This window comes from Sceloporus occidentalis, unplaced genomic scaffold (assembly GCF_023333645.1).
Source record: "Sceloporus occidentalis isolate IW3139 unplaced genomic scaffold, rSceOcc1.0.p SCAF_1, whole genome shotgun sequence".
In the NCBI taxonomy this organism is placed as follows: domain Eukaryota; kingdom Metazoa; phylum Chordata; class Lepidosauria; order Squamata; family Phrynosomatidae; genus Sceloporus; species Sceloporus occidentalis.
In genome coordinates this window covers 142,309,541-142,333,224 of record NW_028316981.1, presented here as the reverse complement: position 1 = coordinate 142,333,224, position 23,684 = coordinate 142,309,541, and the positions used below count along the sequence as shown (strand labels likewise).

Genomic DNA, 23,684 nt, shown 5'->3' with positions numbered 1-23,684 from the left:
ACTTTTAAGGGCATACTGATATTAATTCAACTGTTTTCAGAAAGTTCGCTTCCTTAATAATGAAGCAGTGTAAGTAGGGTTGCCATAACCCGGCTGCACCCGTGACTTTCCCGATTTTGGGGGCCCCGGGCCCCTCCCGGCACGGGTGCAGCCCAAAAACCGGGAACCCCCCCCCCGGTTGCAGCCAAGTTGCTGCGGCCTGCAGGGCCTCGCTGCCCTCTTCCTCCTCCTCGGGGGGCAGGGAGGAAGAGGAGGGCAGCGAGGCCTGCCTGGGGCGGAGGAGGCGCTTCCCCGTGCGCCCGCACCACCCTCCTCCTCCGCCCCCTCACCCCCAGGCTTCGCGCCCGCCCGCAGCATGGAGGAGGCGAAGACGGACGGAGCCAGAACCTCTTGCACGCGGGCACGCGGGGAGGAGGAGAAGAGGGGGCGGAGGTGGCGGGGGAAGGTGGTGCGCCCGCGCAGAGAGGCAGGGAGGGTGGCACGCCCAGGCGCAAGAGGCGCTGGCTCCGTCCACCTTTGCCTCTCCGCGCGGCCGCGCCACTCACCTCCTCCTCCGCCCCCTCTTCCCCAGGGCGCGTGGCCGTGTGGAGGAGGCAAAACTGGAGGCGGTTCGCCTCCTGCGCGCAACCGCTTGCCATCCTCCTCCTCCGCCCCATCCGCCCCAGCCCCCAGGCGAATGGAGGAGGGGGAGGGGGAGGAGGAGGAGGAGGGGGAGGAGGGGGAGGAAAAGGAGGAGGGGGAGGAGGTGGTGAGTGAGTGGCCAGAGAGGCCTCAAGGTGAGTTTTTTGGGGGTGCTTTTAATGCTAACAAGTCTCCCTTACTTTGACAGTGATAGTGTAGTGGTGATGATGATGAAGATGATATGAGTGGGTCAGCTTGAGAGGCATGCATGCACTGTTTCAGAAGCCGAGAGAGTGTGACTTTCCAAAGTGCCTTTTCTGTGTGTTTTTGGTTCTTTAATGGTGATACTGATATCAGCAAGCCTCTGAGGTATGGTCAATGTAAATTGCTGTGATTTTTACAAACTCATGCGCAGTGAAGAAAAACCAAAGCCCCTTGACACACACTTCTGAGAAGTACACTTGCTGCAAGAACGGTGAAACCACCTTGACATGTTCAATATGCATAGCCATGTTAAACCATGCTAAGTGTTAAACCCAAGGGGTTTGGTTATGAAATAAGCCTCTGATGCAAGAGGCCATGTTCAGTAAAGCCATGTGAAATGCCCAAATGTGCTGTTGTGTGTGTTTTGGAATGGAGGTCGGGGGTGTTTGGCCAGAAAGGGAAGTCCATTTCTGCCATCTGTCTAGAAATAATGCCCAAATGTCCTCCATTTTGAACATGCCTAAGAAACAGGCATTTAGCTTAACATTTAAAAAAAAAACCATCAATTTTTTCGCGTGTCCTTCATTTTTTAAAAATGTGTCCTACATTTGAAAATTTTTCCCTACATTTGTCCTACATTTGTCCCGGTTTGGAGGTCCTGACTTATGGCAACCCTAAGTGTAAGGAAGTGTAAGCTGTTGCATTATCATGTCTTAAAACATTTGCATCTATTCTAGTAAAAATAATTTCCAAGTCAGGTTTTTTAATATGGTGGACTAACATTTAAATCACATTACATTTGCTGGATGGAGTAATCAGAAACCATTTCCAGTTCTTTTGGCAATTGGGATTTGTGCAATTAATTTAACATAGCCTACTCTTTTTTTAAAAAAAGAAAGAAAAAGGATGTTTACAAACTATATGCTAAGTCTTTTACAAAATTTTCAAGTAAACATATGTTGCTGGTAATAGTACAAGGTCAAGAATTCTTGTTGTGTGCCTTCAAGTCATTTCTAACTTATGGCGACCCTTTCTCAGTGTTTTTTGCCCAAGGCCACCCAGTGAATTTCTTGGCCAACTAGTAGTACTCATCATGATGAAACTGGCCTCCCTGTAGCTAGTGATCTACAAGAGAAATTGATGATGCACATTTTACACATTAGGGTGATATATCAGGGCTTCTTTTCGCTCTGTTTTTTTAGCTTTGTTTCACTTTCCACCCAGTTTCTCTTTGTGTGTCATCTAAACAGCTAGGCTTCAAAGCAATTTGAAGCCACTTTAATTGGCCAGTGCAGACGACCCCAAAGACCAAGAAATAAAATTTAAACTCCATTAGCTCCTTTGAGATTCAGGTTGTCTCTGTCCTGTGAGGCTACTCACCCCCACCATTGGCACAACACACTGAATTTTAGATGCTGTTTAGGTAAAACAGGTCAAATGCTGTCCCAGTTTAAAACAAGTTTTACCTTTGTTGAAGGTAAAAACCTCAAAGAGTTCAGAAACGGTGAAGAACTGTATCTAAACCACTCTGAGCTCTTTGGAGGAAGAGTATTGGTATAAGTATAATTACTATATTTAACAATGTTGAAGTAACTACCTAATGGTAGGGGGACACCTGAAAGAGCATGAGAAGCATTAGTGCTGATCCCATCACTATTAGTGATTTTAAACAAATAAGGGGTGACGAAGGGATCAATATATTTGTTTCAGCCTGCTAGGCTGTCATAGGAAGGTGAAAGTGGAACCCAGAGATCAAACTACACTCAATGTTCCTGCCAGTTGTGCTGACTCCTCCACTTTAATGGTTTTGTAACACCAATTTGTGCTTGTTTGCAAAAGTAGTCTACTACGGGGCTGTACAAACAGCCCATTCAGGGGCGATTTTATGCCACCCCAAACAGGCTGGGTTGGGGATGCGGCAGCCGCACACCACACCCACAACCCACTGGAAAAAGAAGCCCCCAAAAGTGGCTTCTTTTCCCAGTGGTACAGGGGTGCCATAAGGGCCACAACATGCCCTTATAATGCCCCTCAAGTGCAGTGCTGTGTACATGGATGCTTAGATAATATACAGTATTTAAAACATTGCAGTTGTAGAGAGGGTTAATATACAGTACACTCTAAGTAATCTGGATCCATCTCAGTGAGAATTGCAATGAATGGATTGGGTGGAGGTGGGGAGAATAGAGCCATTTAATTATTATTATTATTATTGTTATTGTTATTATTATTATTATTATTTACTTATACCCCACTCTTCAGCCAAGGCTATCAGAGCAGCTTAGAAATTGTTAATTAGATATTTCCCTGCCCTCAGGCTTATTTAGGGGTCTTTTGACATCTAATTATATCTGTGGCTTATATACACGGGGAAAATAGGATGCTGACACTTTCAAGGGAGCAAGCAGGTATTTGTAGAAAGACTGTATATGCGAAATAAGACTTCAAAATATTGCTGCCATACACCTACACACTTTTTAAAAGTGTCCATTGTTAGCACATCAGTAGCCTATCCAAAAAAAGGATACCAAGTCTTTTTTCTCCTGTTACATCATCAATAAAAAGCCAGGAATAGGGACAAAAAATCAAAAAGGTATAGAAACTAGGCCAGATGTGGCCATAAAGCCTCCAACATCTAAATTTTCTCTTTTGTCCACATCTGCCATGCTGTTTTTCACAATATAGCCTCTGAAAAATCATGGGGAACTTAAAGTTTCCACATTATATAGTTGCACACTCATAGAGATATTATCCAACTGCAGCTTTTGGAGGTTTTTGTTAACAGTCTTTTTCTTACCTACACATGATCAGATGCTTATGGATAAACATCACTTTTTGGCTGCAGTGTTTGGCTATGAAGAAACAGGAGTAGTAGTGTTATTGCGATTTATTGTTTCAAAAGTATGTATATTTTGGATCTAGTAGTGGTTTGAGCATTGGACTATGACTCTGGAGAGCACAGTTTGAATCCCTGCCTTGCCATAAAAACACATTGGGTGATCTTGGGAAAGTCACACTCTCTCAGCCTCAGAGGATGGCAATGGCAAACCTCCTCTGAAGAAACTTGCCAAGAAACCCCATGATAGGTTCTCCTTAGGGTCATAATAAGTCAGAAATGACTTGAAGGCAAACAACAACAACATAGTTTTTAGTGATAAATTCCCCATGCATGTATTCAGTGAAAGAATTGGGATCTGGAATTATAAATGATGATAGAAGCTTCAAATTGATTAATTCAGAATATGTAGCATTGATTAATGTTGGATTCTGAACAATTTACCCCAATTTATTCTTTTCCTCCATGGATCTTTTATCTAAAGTCATACTTGGGAATTATCCTATTTTATCTTTACAGCTGCCCTATAAAGTAGACTGCTGGGCAATAATAACTGAGTCTCTGGGTAATCCAGTTTGTTTTGACTTCAGAATCGAGAGTAGAGGCGTCCAGAGCTTCCGTGGACTCAGTTATACTGGATCAGTTTGAGTCTGTTAGTACCGAGGATGTGGACAGGATCCTCGGCAGCGTTAGGAAGACAACCTGCTCTCTCGATCCCTGTCCTTCATGGCTGGCAGTCCAAGGGCGAACAGCGTCAACAGAAATGTTGCGTCGTATTATCAATTCATCATTCAGGGAGGGCTGTTTTCCATCTAATTTAAAGACGGCCCTTGTAAAACCTTTATTAAAGAAGCCCTCCCTTGACCCCCTAATTCAGAATAATTATCGGCCTGTATCACTGCTGCCATTTTTAGGGAAGGTGATCGAGAGAGCGGTTGCCTCCCAGCTACAGAGGGTCTTGGAGGATACGGATTATCTGGACCCATTTCAAACCGGCTTCCGGGCGGGCTATGGGGTTGAGACTGCCATGGTCGCCTTAGTCGATGACCTCCGTCTGGGCATGGACAGGGGTAGCGTGTCCCTGTTAGTGCTCTTGGACATCTCTGCGGCCTTCGATACCATCGACCATGGTATCCTTCTGGAGCGCCTGGGGGAGTTGGGTATCGGGGGCACTGCTTTGCAGTGATTCTGTTCCTACCTCTCGGGTAGATTCCAGATGGTGGAGCTGGGGGACTGTCGCTCCGACAAGAGGGCCCTCACATCTGGGGTCCCTCAGGGAGTGATTTTGTCCCCTATGCTATTTAACATTTACATGAAGCCGCTGGGAGAGATCATCCGGAGACACGGGGCGCGGTGTTATCAGTACGCTGATGACACCCAAATAGTCTTCTCTGTGTCCCTGACTGATGCAGTGACTAGGGATGGCATCTCTCCGCTCAACGCCTGCTTGGAGTCAGTAATGGGCTGGATGAGGGAAAACAGACTCAGCCTGAATCCAGAGAAAACTGAAGTACTTGTGATAGGCTCCCCTGGTCCAGGGATGGAAATTTTTCCACCTGTCCTGAACGGGGTCACGCTCCCTGTAAAGGACACTGTTCGTAGTCTGGGGGTGCTTCTGGACTCGTCGCTCCACCTAACCTCTCAGGTGGATGCGACAGTCAGAGGCGCCTGTTATCAGCTTCGGCTGATACGCCAGCTGCGACCCTACCTGGGCCGGGGGGACCTTGAAACAGTGGTACATGCACTGGTAACCTCTCGACTCGATTTCTGTAATGCGCTCTACATGGGGCAACCCTTGTACCAAACTCGGAAGCTTCAATTGGTTCAGAACATGGCGGCTAGACTGGTTACGGGTACCTCCAGAGCCAGTCATATAACACCGGTACTGGAGGACCTACACTGGCTGCCAATTCGCTTCCGGGCGCAATACAAAGTGTTGGTTATAACCTATAAAGCCCTAAATGGCTTGGGCCCAGGGTACTTGGAGGACCGCCTCTCCCCATACAATCCACCCCGCACTCTCCGGTCGGGTGGGAAACAGCTTCTGAGAGTCCCTGACACGAGATATGTCATGTCTGTGTCAGGGATGATGGGAGTTGTAGCTCTTCACCTCTGGCTCGAACTCACCACCTTGTTACGCACCGGCGCTGACCAGTTTTGGCCAGTGGTTAAAGTTTTGCTCTAAAGCAGCAGAGTTACAGAGAATAGGCTGAAGACCCTGACAAACTCTCCAAGCCTTCTCACTCTTGCTTCCACAGAAGTCTTCCCACTTCTTCAGGATCCAGCTGGCTCTTGTATCTTCACCCAAGACACCAGACAACTCAGTAGTCTTATATAAAAGATCTACTTTATTCTACTATATACAGCTCCAAAACTATCCAATACAACTCCTCACTACTACCCACAAAATACATTAGGATTCATAGCCATTATTATAGTCCTTGGATAATACCACCCACTCTTGTCAGTTTCCACTCAGTGGGCGTGTACATCCACTCTCATTGGTTCTCTTGTTTCTACCCAGAATTAATGATTTCATCATCTCAGCCTTGTCCACTTAACAATTCTCAGGTATGTTCAATTATCCACTTTGCATTTCTGTCCTTGGCATTTAGGACTTGTTAATTCCATTACCTTTTACACCTGTGTGGCTTCTAATTGCTTCTGCTGAGTCACCCTGACTCTCACATACATGTTTTATTTCATTCACTGTATATCCCATGTTGCTTTTTCCTTAACAGTCTGCACATAGGGCTTTTTCTGCTTTGGCCCCGCAGGCTTGGAACTCTCTCCCTGTTGAGCTCCGCTCAGCCCCCTCCCTAGAGTCTTTTAGAAAAAACCTAAAGACTCACTTTTTTCGCCTTGCTTTCCCCCATGTCCTTTAATTCCACTCTTCTCCTTTTATGTTGTTGTAATTGTAATGTAATGGATGTCTTTGGGGTTATTGGTGTTATTAGTTTTAATTGGTTTTAAAGGCGATTGAATGATGGATATTTTTATTGTTGTATTTTATTGCTTAATGTGGGGGGATTTCTTTTATTGGATTTGCTGTTGTCATATTTTAACTGATTGTAAACTGCTGTGATCATTGGAATAGCAGTATACAAATAAAGATTCATTCATTCATTCATTTGTTTAATGACTAAATAAAGATGTGAACCTAGATTTGGGTGCTGTGAACCAAAACTAGTATTGCATTCAGTACAGTCTGTTAGCTGTATGGAATGAATTGGAAAGTCTAGAATGAACTGAGAAAATACCTTCCCTGTTCAATCTCTGTGCAAGAGTATGGCTAAAGTCCTGATTTGTTATTCTGTGAATTTTTATGAATTTATCTTACAGTAGGAGGACAACCTCCCATCCCTGGCTTTAATCTGGCCACCATCTAACCTCTTCAAAGACCAAGGAGCAACCAGCCACCTAGGATTCCTTGCTCTTATCTTCAATCCCTTGTTTAGCCTGTACCAAAGTCCCATCAGGGTTGTGTTGAGTAATGTGCCAGCACTAATGAGTTTAAAGATTTGCCTTATTTTTGGGTCTGTTGCTAGGGAATACAGCGTAGTGATAGTTATGCTTTTTCAAAGTTTATTTAAATCATGAGTGCTTAAAAGTCTGTTCCAGGCAGTGCTATGGATAATTGCACATAAAGGGCATCCAGGGGAAGAAGAAATGAGAAGTCATGTTCACGTCTTAATTGTGACTGTTGTTCAGTTCATTCCTTGACCTCATAGTGACTTTTCACCAGTAACTTAATTTACTTTTGTGTGTTGGTCCCACCACCCCATGATGCTTTTCTGCTGCATCATCAAGATGTTCCATGAAACTACAAGTGTGCTAAGATGCAGAAAATATAGTATTGGAAAAAAAATGAGATTCAGTAGCTAACACAGGTAAATTGGCCATGCAAACTATGAATTCCCTGCTCCTGTCCCTCTTGAAAATTTAAGCCAAGTTCTCTCTAACCTATATATTTGCTCACTACAGGGCTAGCCTTACTATTAAGCAGAAAATTACTGTATTATTAATTAATACAGTGGTACCCCGGGATACGAATTGACCGCGTTACGAAATTTCCGGGGTACGAAAAAGTTAGATTTAAAAAAACTGTTCCGGGTTACGAAAGATTTTTCGGGTTACGAAATTAATTTCGGCGCGAAATTCAAATCGGAAGCCGCGGCTAGCGGCTTTCCAGCGCCTTTTCGGGTTGCGAAATGTATCGGGTTACGAACGGCGCCGCGGAACGAATTAATTTCGTAACCCGAGGTAGCACTGTAATAATTAATACTATTACACCTCAGGTGGATCATTTTGGAGTATCCAAAAAGAAAAAAAAGAATGCAAACGATTTAGTTATTTGTTTTATTTTTACTGGGAAGAGGTACTAAAGGCATGGTGTGTTGTTGTTGTTTTGCCTTACAGGAGAGCCAGCATGGTACACTGGTTAGCTCATTGGGTTAGGACTACAGGAGTCCGCAGTTGAAATCCCTGCTCAGCCACTGAAACCCACTCGGTTACCTTGGACAAATCTCATACTCTCAGCTTCACAGGAGGGCGATGGCAAACCTCTTCCAAATAAATCTTGCCAAGAAAGTCCTGTGATATGGCCGCCATAAATCAGAATTGATTTGAAGGCACATGACTACAATTGCTGAAATAATATACTATGCACCTTGATTTGGGAGCAGAGGCTAGTTGAAGCTGCCCAGGTTCCTCCAGCCAGCATGGGAGTTGTCCAGAAAAATAATGTTTCCAAGCCCTACTTTTGCTGGAGACACTAAGCTGAGGTTGGGTAGCCATTTCTCAAGGATGCTATATTTTAGGTTTTATATTTATATTTGAGGCATTAGCAGAAACATCGAGCGGACAAAATTTTAAAGAGAGAATTGAGAAGGTTAAGCCACAATTTTCTTGCTAGCAGTTCCTGAAAACCAATGAGACCTTCCTTCAGACAGACATATTTCTTGTGTCTACACTGGCCAGAATGAACAGTGGCAGGAAGAGCCTGGTAAAGGAAGAGTTAATCTACTCCTCCTGCCCACCAGATCTCCCCTTCAACTGAAGTGCTCACTATCTTTTTCAGGTTGTAACTTGCTGATAATGTGGTTGGGAACATCCAGTTCTATCCTAACAAACAAAGAGAAACACCGCTGAGTTTTGAAATATTTCTGGTCCTGTAGTTCTTATCCAAGGAAGTAAAAAAATCTAAGAAACTTGGCAAGAAGCCAATCCAGATGCATCATGGTGCCCTGGGGTCCTTCACATCACAGTTTGACTTGCAAAGAATTCTTACCTAATAATCTTGCTTTTTAAAATCACCATCTCTCTCCCACACCATCACTTTCTATCCTATTTTCATCAGTCTGGCACCTGTCATTTTACTCAGATTGAGTTTCAAGGGAAACTCATGCTTGTTTGTTTTATGCCCCCAATACCCTGTTCAGCTTGATTAGAAATATAGCTTTAACACAGATCATATGGTTAAGCAGAGGTTACATGATTTTGCAGGCTGGTTGAGCTTTTCCTTATTGTTTCAATGCTCACTTTTTATTTTATCAGGGCAGGTAATTTTTCTGTTTAATTTGTGCCCTCACATTGGATTTTAGCAGTGGGCCTTCTTTAATCGTTAAGCTGTTGTGGGTGATCAACTTCAGATGTTACAAATGCTGCAGTATGGTTGTGGGGGGGGGAAAACCCTAGGTCATAGGTTGGGTAGCTTTGCTGTGTAACCATTATGTTTAGTTGTCTCCACATCTTCCAGATGTGATGTGATTGTTTTCTCTTGCATTGCAGAGCAGCTGGATAGTCTTAGGAACTGTTTTTTAAAGCTTTAAATAGGACATGGCATTATAATCAGTCAGAAAGGGCCTTTAAGAGATTTAGCACTGGTAAATAATATTTGGCCAGCTGTAATACAGTGGAGCAAGTATGGTGTAGTGTTTTGAGCGTTGTGACTTTGACTCTGGAGACCAGGGTTTGAACCCCCACTCGACCATGTAAACCCACTGGGTGACATTGGGCAAGTCACATGTATTAGTTTAAGAGGACAGCAATGGCAAACCCCCTCTGAAGAAACATGCCAAGAAAACCCCACGATAGCTTTGCCTTAAGGTCGCTATAAGTTGGAAATGACTTGCAGGTACACAACAACAACAATAGCAACAACAACAACACAGTGGACTTGAGGCACAGCCCCCTCCAATAGGAAAGTCTCTTCATAGGGCCCTACCTTTAGTTTGTTGTTATGTGCCATCAGAATTATGACAACCCTAAGGTGAACCTATAAAAGCCACTTGTTCTGTTAACCTGTGGCAAGTTTGATTTGGGCAAACAAAGACAACTGGTGGCTCTTGGTGTTTTTCACCCCTTTTAACACTTTGTAGCAAATAAAGTTAATACATGTACATCTGAGAAACTCCTAGTATGTGTGGCCTTATTTGCAAAGCTGAAGTGAGTGTATATTTGCCATCAAGTCACCTGTCGCCTTATGGTGACCCTATGGATTTCACAAGGTTTTCTTGGGCAAGGAGTATCAGAAGTGGTTTTGCCAATTCCTAGAATATAGCCTACACCACCTGGCATTTGTTGATTGCCTCCCATCAACGTACTAACCAGGGCTGACCATGCTCAGATTCATATTAAGCTCAAGTACCTCAGGTGCAAGTTCCTAGTATGCCTTCCAAGATTTTTGTGCCCCAGACTGCTATAGACATCCTTCATACCTGCTTGCATAGCTTGACAAAGCATGTCACTGCTTCTAGTTTACATGATGTGTGCTTATTTCATCTGCATATTTATAAATATGATGTGATTTGTACTCTGATACTATGGCGTCACGGTTTGAGTGTTGCTCTATGACTCTGGAGACCAGGGTCTCCACTCATGAAACCCTGAGTGAACAAATCTCACTCTTTTAACCTCAGAGGAAGGCAAACCTTCTTTGAACAAATCTTGCCAAGAAAACCTTATGAAAGGGTCACTATAAATTGGAAACAGCTTGAAGGCACACAACAAAAACAACTGAGATTAAGTTGTGAAAAATGGCATAGGTTAACCATTCTTTGGGTGTGTGTGGAGTGCATACTGTTTGGAAAACAATGGTTCATCCCATAGTCCTTCAGTCTTTGGAAGAGTACTTATTTGTACTCCAGGAACCATAATTTGCTCTATTGAACTACTGGAGAATGGCATTACATTATGCTGCTAGTGAATAGTCATTTGGAGGGATGCTGTATTAGAACTTACGCATGCAATTTGCTAAATGTGCAATTTGATAGCTAAAGATGTGCTTTTCTGCACTGCTGATTTGGAGTTTATTACCTTTTGTTCCTCAATGGTTGACTTATTTGTGGTGTGCTATATAATGTATTTCAGAAAAAAGAACTGGCAAGACCAACTCTGAGTATTCCTTGCCTATAAAAAGCCAATGAAATTTATGGGATTGCCTTAAGGCAACAGGTGACTTGAAGGCACACACGCCTACCTACATGAGAGAAGTGGCCACAAATATTGTGCAGAGTTTACAGACAAGAGATCTAGTTAAATTTAAAACCTCATTGCTGTGTGTACTTAAGGGAAATCACCTTTTGCAGAAGTGGAGATGAACTTAATACTTACCTGTGTCTGATTCTGGCAGTGTTCCCCACAGCTGGAGAGAGAGCCTTTATAGCATGTAATAGACTTCCTTGGTGTACTCTGGTAAAGCTTAACATGCTAGCTAGCCGTCATTTGCTCTGATAGAGTGGGGAAAATGCAGCCTCCTGACCTCACTTTTGTGACCCTGAAGTTTGCCATCAGTGCCCCAAAGTCTCCAGTTGTTGATTTTGGGCGAGTGCACAGTTTGGAGGCAATCATTACAGAATCGTCACCCATCTAGCACAGAACGTCTCCACTCCCAAATACCTACTTTTTCATTGGTTTCCCTCCAAGATGTTGAGCACCATTGACACAACATCCCTTCAGGTTGTCAATTCAGCTGGAAAATAGTCAAATAAGAGATGTCTGGACATTATGAAAGGACTGCCTGCAGGGGAGAAATTGATCCCCCTGACCAAATCTCACTGCTAGTGCCCACCCCAGTGCAGAAATATGTCCCTTGGTAGGCTTGGTGGAACCATCTGGAGCACATTCTTGAGGTTTAATGCATCTCAGTCAGAATCATAAATACAATGGACCCTTGGTATCCACTGAGGTTTGGCTCCAGGATGTTTGAGTTTTATATACAATTTATATACAATATACAATATGTAAAAGTATATAAAATGTCAAAATCAAGGTTTGCTTTTTGGAAGTGTGTGTGTGTGAATATTTTCAAACTGTGGTTGACTGAGTCCATAGATGCACAATCTGAGAGCTGACTGTAATGGAGTAGTGCTTCAGGAATATTGTGTGAGCATGCATTCAAACAATCACCTCAGGAAAAGGTTTGTTTGCTTTGTAGAAAGCAAGTTTTAGATAAAGAGAATGTGAAATCTTCTGGAAGACATCTGAAATGCTCCATTCTGACAGTAGCAGGTTTGTAAATAGTTTGGAGTGGTTTTGGTGTAAATGCTCTGTCCTTTTTAAAATTACTTCTTGTGTAACACACCACTGAGTTTTTCTGTCAGTATGGGTAAGTCCCACTCTCTGAGCCTCAGACAAAGGCAGTGACAAACTTCCTTTACATAAATCTTGTCAAACAAACCGTTGGATAACATCAACACAAGTCAGAGTCAACTTGAAGGCACATAACAACAACTACACTTGTCTCTCCACATTTACAGCTTTGACTTTTGCAGATTTGATTATTCATGGATTTTATTAATATGTTCTCTGTAGCAATGCCTAGGTCCTCGAAAGCAACTCTATAGTCAACTTTAACCAAAAGTTGCACTGAAGACCTGGAGATTCTAGAGAGAACACTCCACTAGGCATTTGTAGCTCCTCCAGCGCAATTCTGTGGTTGATATCTGGCAGATGTTTATCACAGAATTGCACTGGAGGACATAGAGATTCCTAGAGAGGTGTTCTCTCAGGTAAAAACATAGTGCTTTTGTTGTTTGCGATTTGTCCACTTTCACGGGGGTCCTGTGGCCCTAACCCCAGCGAATGTGGAAGGGTGAGTGTACATCTGTATATATATTTATACATTACTGAAGACTGCGGTCCTGGTGGCAAAAAGGCAAGTGTGGGCATCTGTATGTTTCAGGAATTACTAAAAATTAATATATGGAATTTGGAGGAAATAAGAGAACTGATTTCAGATCATCATGAAATTTGCTTCAGGGCTTTGAGCTCTGCTTTGCATTATACAGTGGAACCTTATTATACGCGGGGGATCTGTTCCAGATCCCTCTGTGTATAAAAAAATCTGCCTATGCTCGAGCCCCATTGTTTCCAATGGGGCTCGTGCGCGGCGGCGCACAAGGCGCAACGGGTGCGCGTACCCATTCAATTGAATGGGATGCTCCGCCCCGCGCACGGCGGCGGCTCTGAGCGCCTATGCTCAAAGCCGCCTATAAAAAGACCGCGTATGCGGAGGCTCCACTATAGCTGCCAATATGTGTGTGATTGCTTTTGCAGAAGGAAATGTTTATCATACATCTCTCCCCTTTTCTGTCTCCTTCCACAGTCTTTGCTCTTCTTGGCCCTGGTGGGAGTGGTTTTCTTGGGTCTCAACCTCATCTTTCTCAGCATCTATCTGATCTGCCTGTGTTGCTGCAAGAAGGAGGAAGAGACAGAGACAAAAAGACCCAATTCTTGCTGCATTACCTGGACTGCTGTGGTAGCTGGTCTCATCTGCTGGTGAGTTTCTTTTGACTAAGGAACAGAAGAACAGTGTGGGGTAGGTGGGTGGGTAAGTGTGTGTGTGTCAGAGAGAGTGAGAGCTATTCCTTCAGTGCCAAGTTACAACTAGACTTGTAGTAAAGGCCTTAACCCCAAAGCATTGGTACTCTGAAGGCCAGCTCATCCTTGCAAGCTGCACTTTCTTTCGGACAGTGGTCTTTCAAGAAGAAAATGCCTTACTGCCACTTCAGCTGTAGATGCTACAATGGGGATATGTGTGCACCAGGGTTGATTTTTGCCTGGGATTTCCTAAGGGTTGGATGCTGCATGAATCCCTTCCTTGTGCTATAAATAACGCTCAATAACTTTCCACTATGTTTGGAGGTTTTCTGTATAATGAGAGGAGAAGGCTACATATGGTGGGTTATGACTTCAAATTTATGAAAGTGTGGAGGCTGTGCCTAAGGGAGCATTCTGAAATGTGCCACAGATTGATTGACACTGGGAAGGCTGACCAGTGACCAGCTGTACTTCGGGGCTGCATAGCTACCACTGTGTCCCCACTTTATTCAGCTAGTGAGGTAAAAGAGCTGGATGATGTGGAAAAGAAAAAGAGCTGAAGCACAACATAGCTAACATCAGCAGTGAGCCGTTCTACACGTTTTCTCTGACCTCTCTCAGCTTTCAGTTAATACCAGAAATACAAAATGTGTGAATGTTCCAAACCTCACTCCACATCATTGGTATCTGCCTGCCACACCAGTACAAGGATAGGATGTCAGTACAGTGTCACTTTGTGTGTTTTCCTTTTGGAAAATGTTTAATGGGGAAGGGGAAGAAGTGTGTGAAGTTATGCTGTGCATCAAAAGTAACATGCAACCCTCATTATAGGAACAGAAGCAGTAAAAACAGTGCAAATTTCTCCCATTTTGAAGTGAATAGTTGTGTTTATTCACTTACTGGGAAGGACTGTTTGTTGTGCTGTATATTCATGAAGCTTTTCCTGTCAAAGAAGCCCATGATGCAACATGCAATTAAGTTGTGGTGCATGGAAGGAAATGGTGTAGCAAAGGTACTTCACTGACCTTCTCCCAGTTAGGAAAAAGAGGGAGTGAATAGATGGGATACAGATAAAGGAATATTGTGTCTTTTGGAAAAACTTGGCATGCCTTATTAGCCACAATGCCCTGTGGAATTATGGGGTTTCTTGTGTTGTTTTTTGTTTGTTTGTTTGTTTGTTTGGTTTTTGTTTTGTTTTGTTTTTTGGTATTTTGTTTGTTCCTGGGTGAGGATACAGTTCAGTGCAAAGACTTGTGCTCTCAGCCTGGTGGGTTGAGAAGCAGTCAAGAAATGACTTGAATAATAAATAAATACCCCCCTCCCCCGCTAAAACAGCTTGTGGGACATAGATTTTAACCACAGGGAAGTGGTTGGTTTTTTTTAGTAAAGTGTGATGTAATGAAAAATGGTCAACATCTTAGATGTCTAAATTTAATGACCAGCTGATAACTATCCTCTTGGTGACACTGGGTGCATAGATTCATAACCACCTTTCAGTGCTCTCTGGAATACTTTGTCCTCTGCTCTGTAAAACAGGAATAATAGAAGTCTACCTCATGGTGTTTGTGTGAGGATTAACAAGGTTCATTCTTATCTCCTCTGGCAGAAATGACTAGTAATCCAATATAGAGAAGCCTCCATTAACTAAAACACCAGATTGTTTCATAGCAAGGTTGCTCTGACTTCAATCAAATTGATTCAAATCATTTCTTTGAAAGACTCAATTTTAATTATTTAAATCAATAGAGAGAAAGATTCTATGTAATCATAACTGTAGTAGAAGTATATTCTTATTTTATTATTATAACTTTAACACATATTTAGAGATGTAGGTTTCATTAGAAGGTATGTACACACATCAATTATTGTGTATTGATTTCAGACTAATTTTCAGTTGGGATCACTTGCCTTTTTATCCTTGTTCAGATCTAGTATATCTCCCCAAAGTCTCTGTATATTGGCCTTCTCTGTCATTGTACTTAGGGAGAGGTGATATGTGTGTGGTGGTGGTGGTGGGGGGGAGGACAGAGAGGCTTTTGATGCATACCAGTGCTACTCAAAGTGATGGTTTCCAGATCATTGCCAGTCCCCAAGCCATAACCAGCTAGGCCACAATAAATTTTCAATAAGCTATACAAATTGGATCATAATAAGGCAGAAATATGGTACCATTACCAGACATATTGGGGGGAAATATTACTGGTCCACCACATCAGATAGTATGAGTAGCCCTCTCATCTCAATAACTTGATAAAACTGTGTTAATAGACTATCATTACAAGTTGTATAATTTGCATTCATGATTATATATTTGATGTAGATTTTTCCTGATTGTTTTAATACAATTTTTAAATTTGATTTATCTGTTTTTCTTAAAACAAAAATGCTTGATTTTTATAAGTGTGTCCTACTACAGTGGTACCCCGGGATACGAAAGCACCGCCTTACGAAATTCCCGGGATACGAAAAAATTCCAAAGAAAAAAACTGTTCCGGGTTACGGTTTTTTTTTCGGGTTACGAAAAAAATTTTTGGTGCTTTTCGGCGCGATTTCACACGAAATCGCGGCTTTCGCTATTAGCGCCTATGGGCTATTCGGCTAGCGAAAGTTTCCGGGTTACGAAAGCGGCAGCGGAACCAATTAATTTCGTAACCCGGGGCTTCACTGTATTTGAATTTCAGTAAGTACAGTGCGCCCGTGCCATACGTGGGCACACTATATGTGACTTTCTGCTTATGCGGAAGCCGCGTGACAATATAAACACACCTTACCACTGCCGCGTGCACGCGCCCCATTGTTTCCTATGGGATGCGAGCATACGCAGATTTTCCCTTATGCGGGGGGAGGGACAGATCCCCCGCATAAGGGAGAGGGCCCACTGTATCTAATATACTTATCACTTTACTCAGGACTAGTTTTCTCTACCGATAATACTTCTGTATATGAAACTGCCTATAAACTGGTGTTCCTGTCTTCTTGTTGGATAGTGACTATGTTGGGTGAGACTGATGGGAGGATGTAGCCCAACATATCTTGCGGGGAACCATGTTGGGGTTGGCTGCTGTAGATTATAATGGATGGCAAATGTGTACCTTGGCTGCCAAGGGACGTCATCTTGCACTCTCTCCTCTTGCCTAAGTGTGTACTTGTCATGCTATATGGTTTTGCTCATAAGGGGAGTTGGTTTTCCAATAGCTTCAATGGCTGTTTGCTAATGTAGGCATACTTTTGTCCATCCTGCTGATCTGAATAACATATAGCACACTTGTTGCACTCTCCCACACAAAGAGGTTACAGATCATTGTCTGCTCTTGACTGCCTTTTTCTTTCTTGCTCAGAGAAGCAGTTACAGCCTATATATTTGTAGATGCTCTCAGTTCGACTTCAGTGCTGTTTTCCTAGAAAGGGCTTCTCTGTTCCAATACTCATTACTCTTGTAGCTAATCCCAAGAGGAGGGGGAGGAGATTGGGGTGTGGAGGAGTAATTTAGCTTTTAATCCCACCCCCTGAGCAGATGGCACAGTTGGCTGTCAGGGCTCATGTGAGGTTTGAGGTTAATTGTAAATGGAGTCTGAATCAGTAAATGGAGTACAAACAGGGAGTCCCTGGAAAAGGAAAGACCTGTGTCTCAATTCAGCCATGTAAATCCACTGGGTGATCTTGGGCAAGTCATACTCTCTCAGCCTTAGAGGAAGTGGCAAACCCTCTCTGAAGAAACTTTCCAAGAAAACCCTGTGATAGGGTCACCTCAGGGTTGCCCTAAGTCAGAAGCGACTTGAAGTCACACAACAACAAATATTCACAGTCTCCCTCTGATTGGTAATAATGAGCAACCAGTAAGGAAGACAGTAAGAATGCACAGAACAACTGATGATATTAGCCTAGCACTTATGATGCTATAGCATCACATATGTTCACATGGGGCATATTTGCATAATAAAACTCAAAACTGCAGTGGTAAATGAGAAAGCAATCCTGAAAGCAATCTACTCTAGCCTTGCACCAAGACAGGATCTTCCATAGACTCCTATATGTTCTTCATATTTGTGCACTAAAGGATAATCTGCCTGATGGTAGGCTGCTAGGGGAGGTCATTATACATCGTTGCACAATGCTGACATGATCTATAGCAGGTGTAGGCAACCTGCGGCCCGCGGGCCGGATGCGGCCCAGTGAGGCCTTGGGACCGGCCCCAGCCCAGTCCTGCCGCCGATTGCCACCGGGGCCTTTGGCGTCTCGCGTGAGGGGCATGGTGGGGCAATTGTCTATAGAAGCCTCAGAAACATGCATTTATCTTAACATTTTTTAAAAAATCAGCAATTTTTTTCGCGTGTCCTCCATTTTTTATTTAAAAAGTGCCCTCCATTTGAAAATTTTGTCCTACATTTGTCCCGGTTTATTTATTTATTTAATTTTTTTAAAAAAATTATTTAATTATTTATTTTTTGGCTTCGGCCCCCCAGTTGTCTGAGGGACAGCAATCCGGCCCCCAGCTCAAAAGGGTTGCCTACCCCTGATCTATAGGATGTTTTACTGCCTGTAAAAACAAGCCATGTGGACTTGTTACTACTGTTACTGTTATTCCTACTGTTACTACTGCACACACACAGGCAGTTTGTCACATCATCTTACTAGAATTATCAATTCTGTCCCCTCCCTTACATACTCACACATGGAAATGCAACCTTTTAAATCCCATGAGAAGCAAAAACTGCTTTGTCCTTCACTTACTCAGTTATCCTGCCTCCAGTGGAGGCCATTGTTACCATTGGGAGGAGATCGCTTTCCCAGAAGTCAGTGTTACTGTGCAAACTATGGACATGAGCCCCTGTCTCTGCATCTGCTAACAGCCACAACCTCTCTTGGAGCTTCAAAGACTCTTGGCAATACCACCCGCTTTTCCCAGCAGCACAAAGGAAACCTTACATTACTTCCTTTGCCTTACAGCCGTTTCAACAAATGGGACATTGGGTGGAGCTGTGCTTTGGGGGGCCCTGGCAAGCCAGTTCTTGCATTTGCTCAACAGTCTGTGAACTGTCCTCCCTGTGACTTCCTGGCTTGCCACTAATGAGGCATATGCTGAATACTGCCAAAGGGTATTTTACCCATCTAAAGGATACAGTAAGTACTAGCTGCTAGGAGGGTGGTAATAAATTCCAGTTAAAACTAAGAAATAAGATCCAGTTCTCCCTTTCCCCCTTAAAAATAATCCCTGGGGGTGCTTTTCAGTGAGCAATGAGTCATGGAAGACAGCCAAGGCAAGATCAAGGGGTAATAGGCTCTTTAAAGTAATGAGAGGCCAGTTTTGCGCTGCCTCCCCCCACCCTCCCATTTTAGAGCTGGTGCATGTGCCTTATTCTCATGGCTCACATTTTGTCCTTTTGCTGGGCTGGCTGATTTCTTCTTATGGTAAACTAGCTGTCCAATTACTTTTTTCTGTTGCTACTAGAGCTGAAATTTTATTGCCTGGATTTTATGACTCTTTGTCTCTCAGAGCCCACATGGCATAAGACAGGACTAGCCCCTGCCCGCACTGATATCTCTCCAGACCATGGTTCCCAGTCTTTGGTCCTCCAGGTGTCCTCCAGAAGCCCCAGCCAGTTTGGCCAACAGTCAGGAATCCTGGAAGCTGAAATCTTAAAATATCTGGAGGATTGTTTGGGAACCATTGCTCCAGACCATTTTAACTGAAAGCAGCTAAACAACATCTTTATTAAATATACACCTGTGACTCTGACTTTGCCATTTTCCCTTCTCCTTTATTATTTTTAACACCTTTGCCTGATAAGAAGTCAGTGGAGTTTCAAAAGCTTACTTGATGTATTTCATGCATTTTTGGTTGGCCCAATAAAGGTACAGTGGGCACTTGGTATCCACTGGGGTTTAGTTCCATGATCCCCCATGGATACCAAAACCTATGAATGCTCAAGTCCCTTTAAATACAATGGCTTAGTAAAATGGTGTACCATACAGTATATAAGATGGCAAAATCAAGGTTTGCTTTTTGTAATGTATATATTTTTAAAACATTTTCAAGCCATGGATGCTTCAATCTGGATAAAATCCATGGATATGAAGGGCTGTTTTGCTGTTTTATAGGTTTAGGATGTTGTAATTAGCTGTCCAAATAGAAGCTGAACTCTTGCCCACAGATGCACATGGCCTTACTGTGGTTTAGAGTTCTGTGAGGAAAAGACTCTGCTAATGTACCTGATGAGTAGCTGCCAAAAGCACAGAAAGAAAAAGCCATCACAGTTGTTTGGAGTACCTCTGTCTTTCTGGCATGCAATATGACTGGTTGCTTCCCTGTAGTTCAGAGACAGGGAACACCTGGACTCCAGTGAGATGTTGTTGGGATGGCTCTCCTTTCATCCTTCACTGTTGACTAGGACTGATGGGATGTGCAGTCCAACAACATCTGAAAGGCCATGTGTTCCTCACTTCTGCTGTTAACAGACTTTTTTATTTCAGTGTGGATCTTGCAGAGAGTTGCATCTAGTTTTGTGCACCTCTGAGATTTGGACAGCTGCTCTTTTTTGTAGGCTGCTCATGATAATCCATCAAAACACTTGGATCAGGGAGTTCATGTGCACGAGAGAGAGATTTATTAGTTATTAGTCATGTTTCTGTCCTTTCTTTCTTCCAAGGCAGCATACATGACTCCTCTTTCTCGATTTATCCTCGCAAAAAGTAGGCTAGGCTGAAAGAGAGTGACTGCTCCAGAGTTACCAAGTGTCATGGTTATGTGGGGACTTCAGGCTGGCTCTCTCTAGTCCCAGTTCAGATCTTTAATCATTAACTCACATTGCCTCTCTCTCCACACTGAATAAAAATGTAATTCTGTGTAGAATGGAGAAACTGAGCCCTCTTTCCACAATTCTTACAATTAAACATGATGTGTGCATATGAAAGTCCCCATATGATATGCATTAAATTCACCTTGCTTCTGTTGCAAAGCAGAGTGATTAAATTGTCTGAAGCTGCCTGAGCCTTTTTTAATCTGAGTTTTAGGATTTTATTTTTAATTTTCCCTCTCATTGTTAGGCTTTCAATTGCCCCCCCCCCCAACCACAGGCTACAGGCTGTTGAAATGGCACATTTTTTCAGTATCTGATAATCCCCGGATGTAAGCACAGAGGAAATGACATCCTCATAAAAGCTTGCCGTATCTCCCTTTCCATATGTTTTCTTGGAAGGCTTATATGACATTCTGCTGGCCCTCTCTTTGACTCTTTATGCTTTTCTCAATTGGCTCATTCAGTTCCCTGTTCCAGGGACTTCCAAGAGCTTTAGAGCTTAATTGTTTGAGGGTGATCTGAGCCATCAAATAAAGAGAAGGAGTCTCCTCTGTCTTAGGCTGTTGGTTGAATAGAGCTATCTGTGTCTTGGAGTAAACATGCTGATTAAATCTGCATGCTCTTCCCATGACTTGCTTTCTTTCCTTACCCAGGCACGTGTTCTTGAGGGCTTTGGGCTTTTAAAAACATTGGATATGTTGTCTCCTATACAATAAGACAAATCCATAACCTTTGGACAAGCGAGACAGGGAGCAGGCAGAATAATAAATATCTAAGTGCTTTTTTGATCTCCAGGGTACTTTGATTGCCAGCACAACTGTATGGAGCAGCTCTGCACCAACTACTGGGCATCAGGGTTCTTTGAATCTTAAATGCAGAGCAAAAGCATCACTCAAAGGGAAGCCACCCCACTGCACATTATGCTCCATTGAGCTTGTTACTGTTTTCGGCCTGCCAGTTGCTACAAAATGGATGATTTGGCTAAACCTGGGTGTATGCAGAATCCTGAATTTCAGACCCATGCTGGACCTTGAGATCAGTCAAGTTTGCCTTTCTATGTTGCAGTTCTCCCCACTATTTTCAGACTCTTTTCTATTTCAAGCCTGCATCCTCATGACTTGACTAATGGCACTGTGAACCTATACAAACTATTTTAAGACACAGGGGGGTTTGCAGAGAGAAGATCCTTTTTCTGCTCTCTGACCTGTATGATTTCATCAGAAAAAGCTTGTACTATGTTAGACTGATTCTCACCTTCCCACGTGGCACCTAGGTCAACAGGTTTCTCAGAAAAAAATATTACGAACAGTTTTCCTTTAAAACAAACTGGTGTTTTCATGGTATATAGAGATAAAATAGGAAATCTCAATGATTAACCTACAAAGCAAAAAAGGAGTGCCCTTTGAGACAATGTTCAATATCTGGTTGCTGGCACACAAGTACAGAACATATTGTGTCACTATTGAAATGCACTGGTTAAAAGAAGCACACACATGCATTCACCTAGGTTGTCTGTGTGCCCTCCTTTGGAAGGAAACACTCTGTTTAAAGGACTGTCCATGTCTGTTTTAAGTCAAAGGAGCACAAGGTGGGGGTCTTAGAGTTACCCATAGGTATTTAACTGTCAGGCTACCTAGTCATAGTCTTCCCTGTTATGGTGAGTTGTTTTGTCCATGAATTAGCTTAAATGTTTCCAGTTTCCCCTTCTACATGCATAAATTGGCATTGAACATTTCATAGAACTCCATACCCCCTTTTCTTTCCTGTGTGCGTGTTTCTGTGTCAGAAAGAGAGAGAGAGATGTATCCCCCCCCCCCCCCTTTTTGGTGATTAATAAGTAGCTACTCATTCCAAACTCCTCTCTTCTTTCAGTTATATGAAGTGGTGAAGAATGTGTGGCCTGTGCGCTGCATGTAGCCCCAGCACCCTTTCTACAGCTTTCCTAAATCCCACTGACTCCACAAAGCCCCTGCTCAGAAGGCCCCTCCATACTGGTGACGCCACTGGAGTGGAGGATAATCTGCTGCTTTGGTGGGTAGATTTGCCTAGTTTTCGGGGAGGGGGAATGCCTCTTGACATGAAGAGGGACTTCAGGGGAGCCAAACTTTTCCCAACTTTGATGTAAGAAGTAGCCTTAGATGCATAAATGACAAAGTGAATAGTAAGATAAGTTGTACAAGAGAGAATTTGCCAAATGCAGCAGAACAAAAGAGAGAGGGCTGCTGAAGGTCTCTGTTAAATATTTGAAAATGGTGTCCTAAAAAGTGGCAGCAGAAGTGATGCTACACTGAATGATAGTCTGAATGTACAGGTGTGTCATAAGCATAATCAGTAATGTATACTTGTTTAAAGGAAGGTGCAATGTACACAGACTAACATTTAGCACATAAGCTACACTCATATCTGGTAGAATTTCAAAGACATAGTCATGTTCACTTACACTCATAACTGTTTCAGGCGTATGCATCTGAGGAAGTAGACTTTAGTCTTTTAAAGCTCATGCTGCTACAAGAGCTGTCTACATACTGATACATATAAACAGTTAGACATCTATACAAACTTCCCATCATTCATCTGATTTCATAGGACTCAATTTTCTCTTTGCTGCATTCTGCTCATGTCTTGCCGGTCTCCTCAACAGTCACTACCACTCCACTCCTCCCTCACCGCTCTCCTATCAAACTCCACCAATTTCTTCTCACTCCACAGAACTCCTCACTTACCTCTCATTGTTCTCCTTTTGGTCTCCACCCTCTCCTCTCGCTATTGCTCTGCTCACCTCTTTCATTCCCAAGCCAGTTTCTATTGCTCTTCTGCTGCCTCTCAGTCATTTACCCCCCTTCCTTTGTCTTGTCCTTGAATATAAAGAGCAGTTCCCGAAACATTCAGTGTCCTATTTCATCAGATTTAAGTTATTTAAAATAGGTTGAAGGGTAGGGGTTGTGTCACACAGGGCATCCAGAATGCATCTGTGGCTGCTCTTCAGTCCCATCTCCCTTCCCTGGGCTGCCTCCACATCTCTTGAAAAAGGAAATATTTGGGTCCCTGTCAAGCCTCAGCCTTCAGCTGTCCTTCCAGACTGGTGATTTTCAGACTGCAGTGTTAGAACCCCTATAAATCCACATTTGGTAAACAATAGTCTTCACACTGGCTATCTTGCCATCTCAACTGGAAGTTCTTAATTTTCATCTTTGGTTGGGTAGCAGTTCAGTTCGTATGTGTTGACTAACTGGAACCCACAATAACATTACATGTATGGATGAAGCAATAATTAAATAGGAAGTACTAATAATTTTAATTGGACCCAACTGACTTTTTCTCGGATGAATGAGAGAGCTGATTTTCTTTTCATTTTGGCTAAAAATTACCTTTAAAAATTTCATGCCAACTTTAAAACTTTTTAA

General features: G+C 43.0%; 1 protein-coding gene across 4 annotated transcripts in view; it reads left to right on the top strand.

The window, feature by feature from the left end:
- The window catches only part of LOC149322344 (protein tweety homolog 2-like), a 98,298-nt gene that overhangs the window by 19,458 nt on the left and 55,156 nt on the right, over nt 1-23,684 (top strand). For all 4 annotated transcript variants that reach the window (XM_089540068.1, XM_089540058.1, XM_089540088.1 and 1 more), the window contains exon 2: nt 13,269-13,441. In XM_089540068.1, coding sequence (XP_089396194.1) covers nt 13,269-13,441 — 173 coding nt within the window. The remainder of the gene's footprint in view (nt 1-13,268; nt 13,442-23,684) is intronic.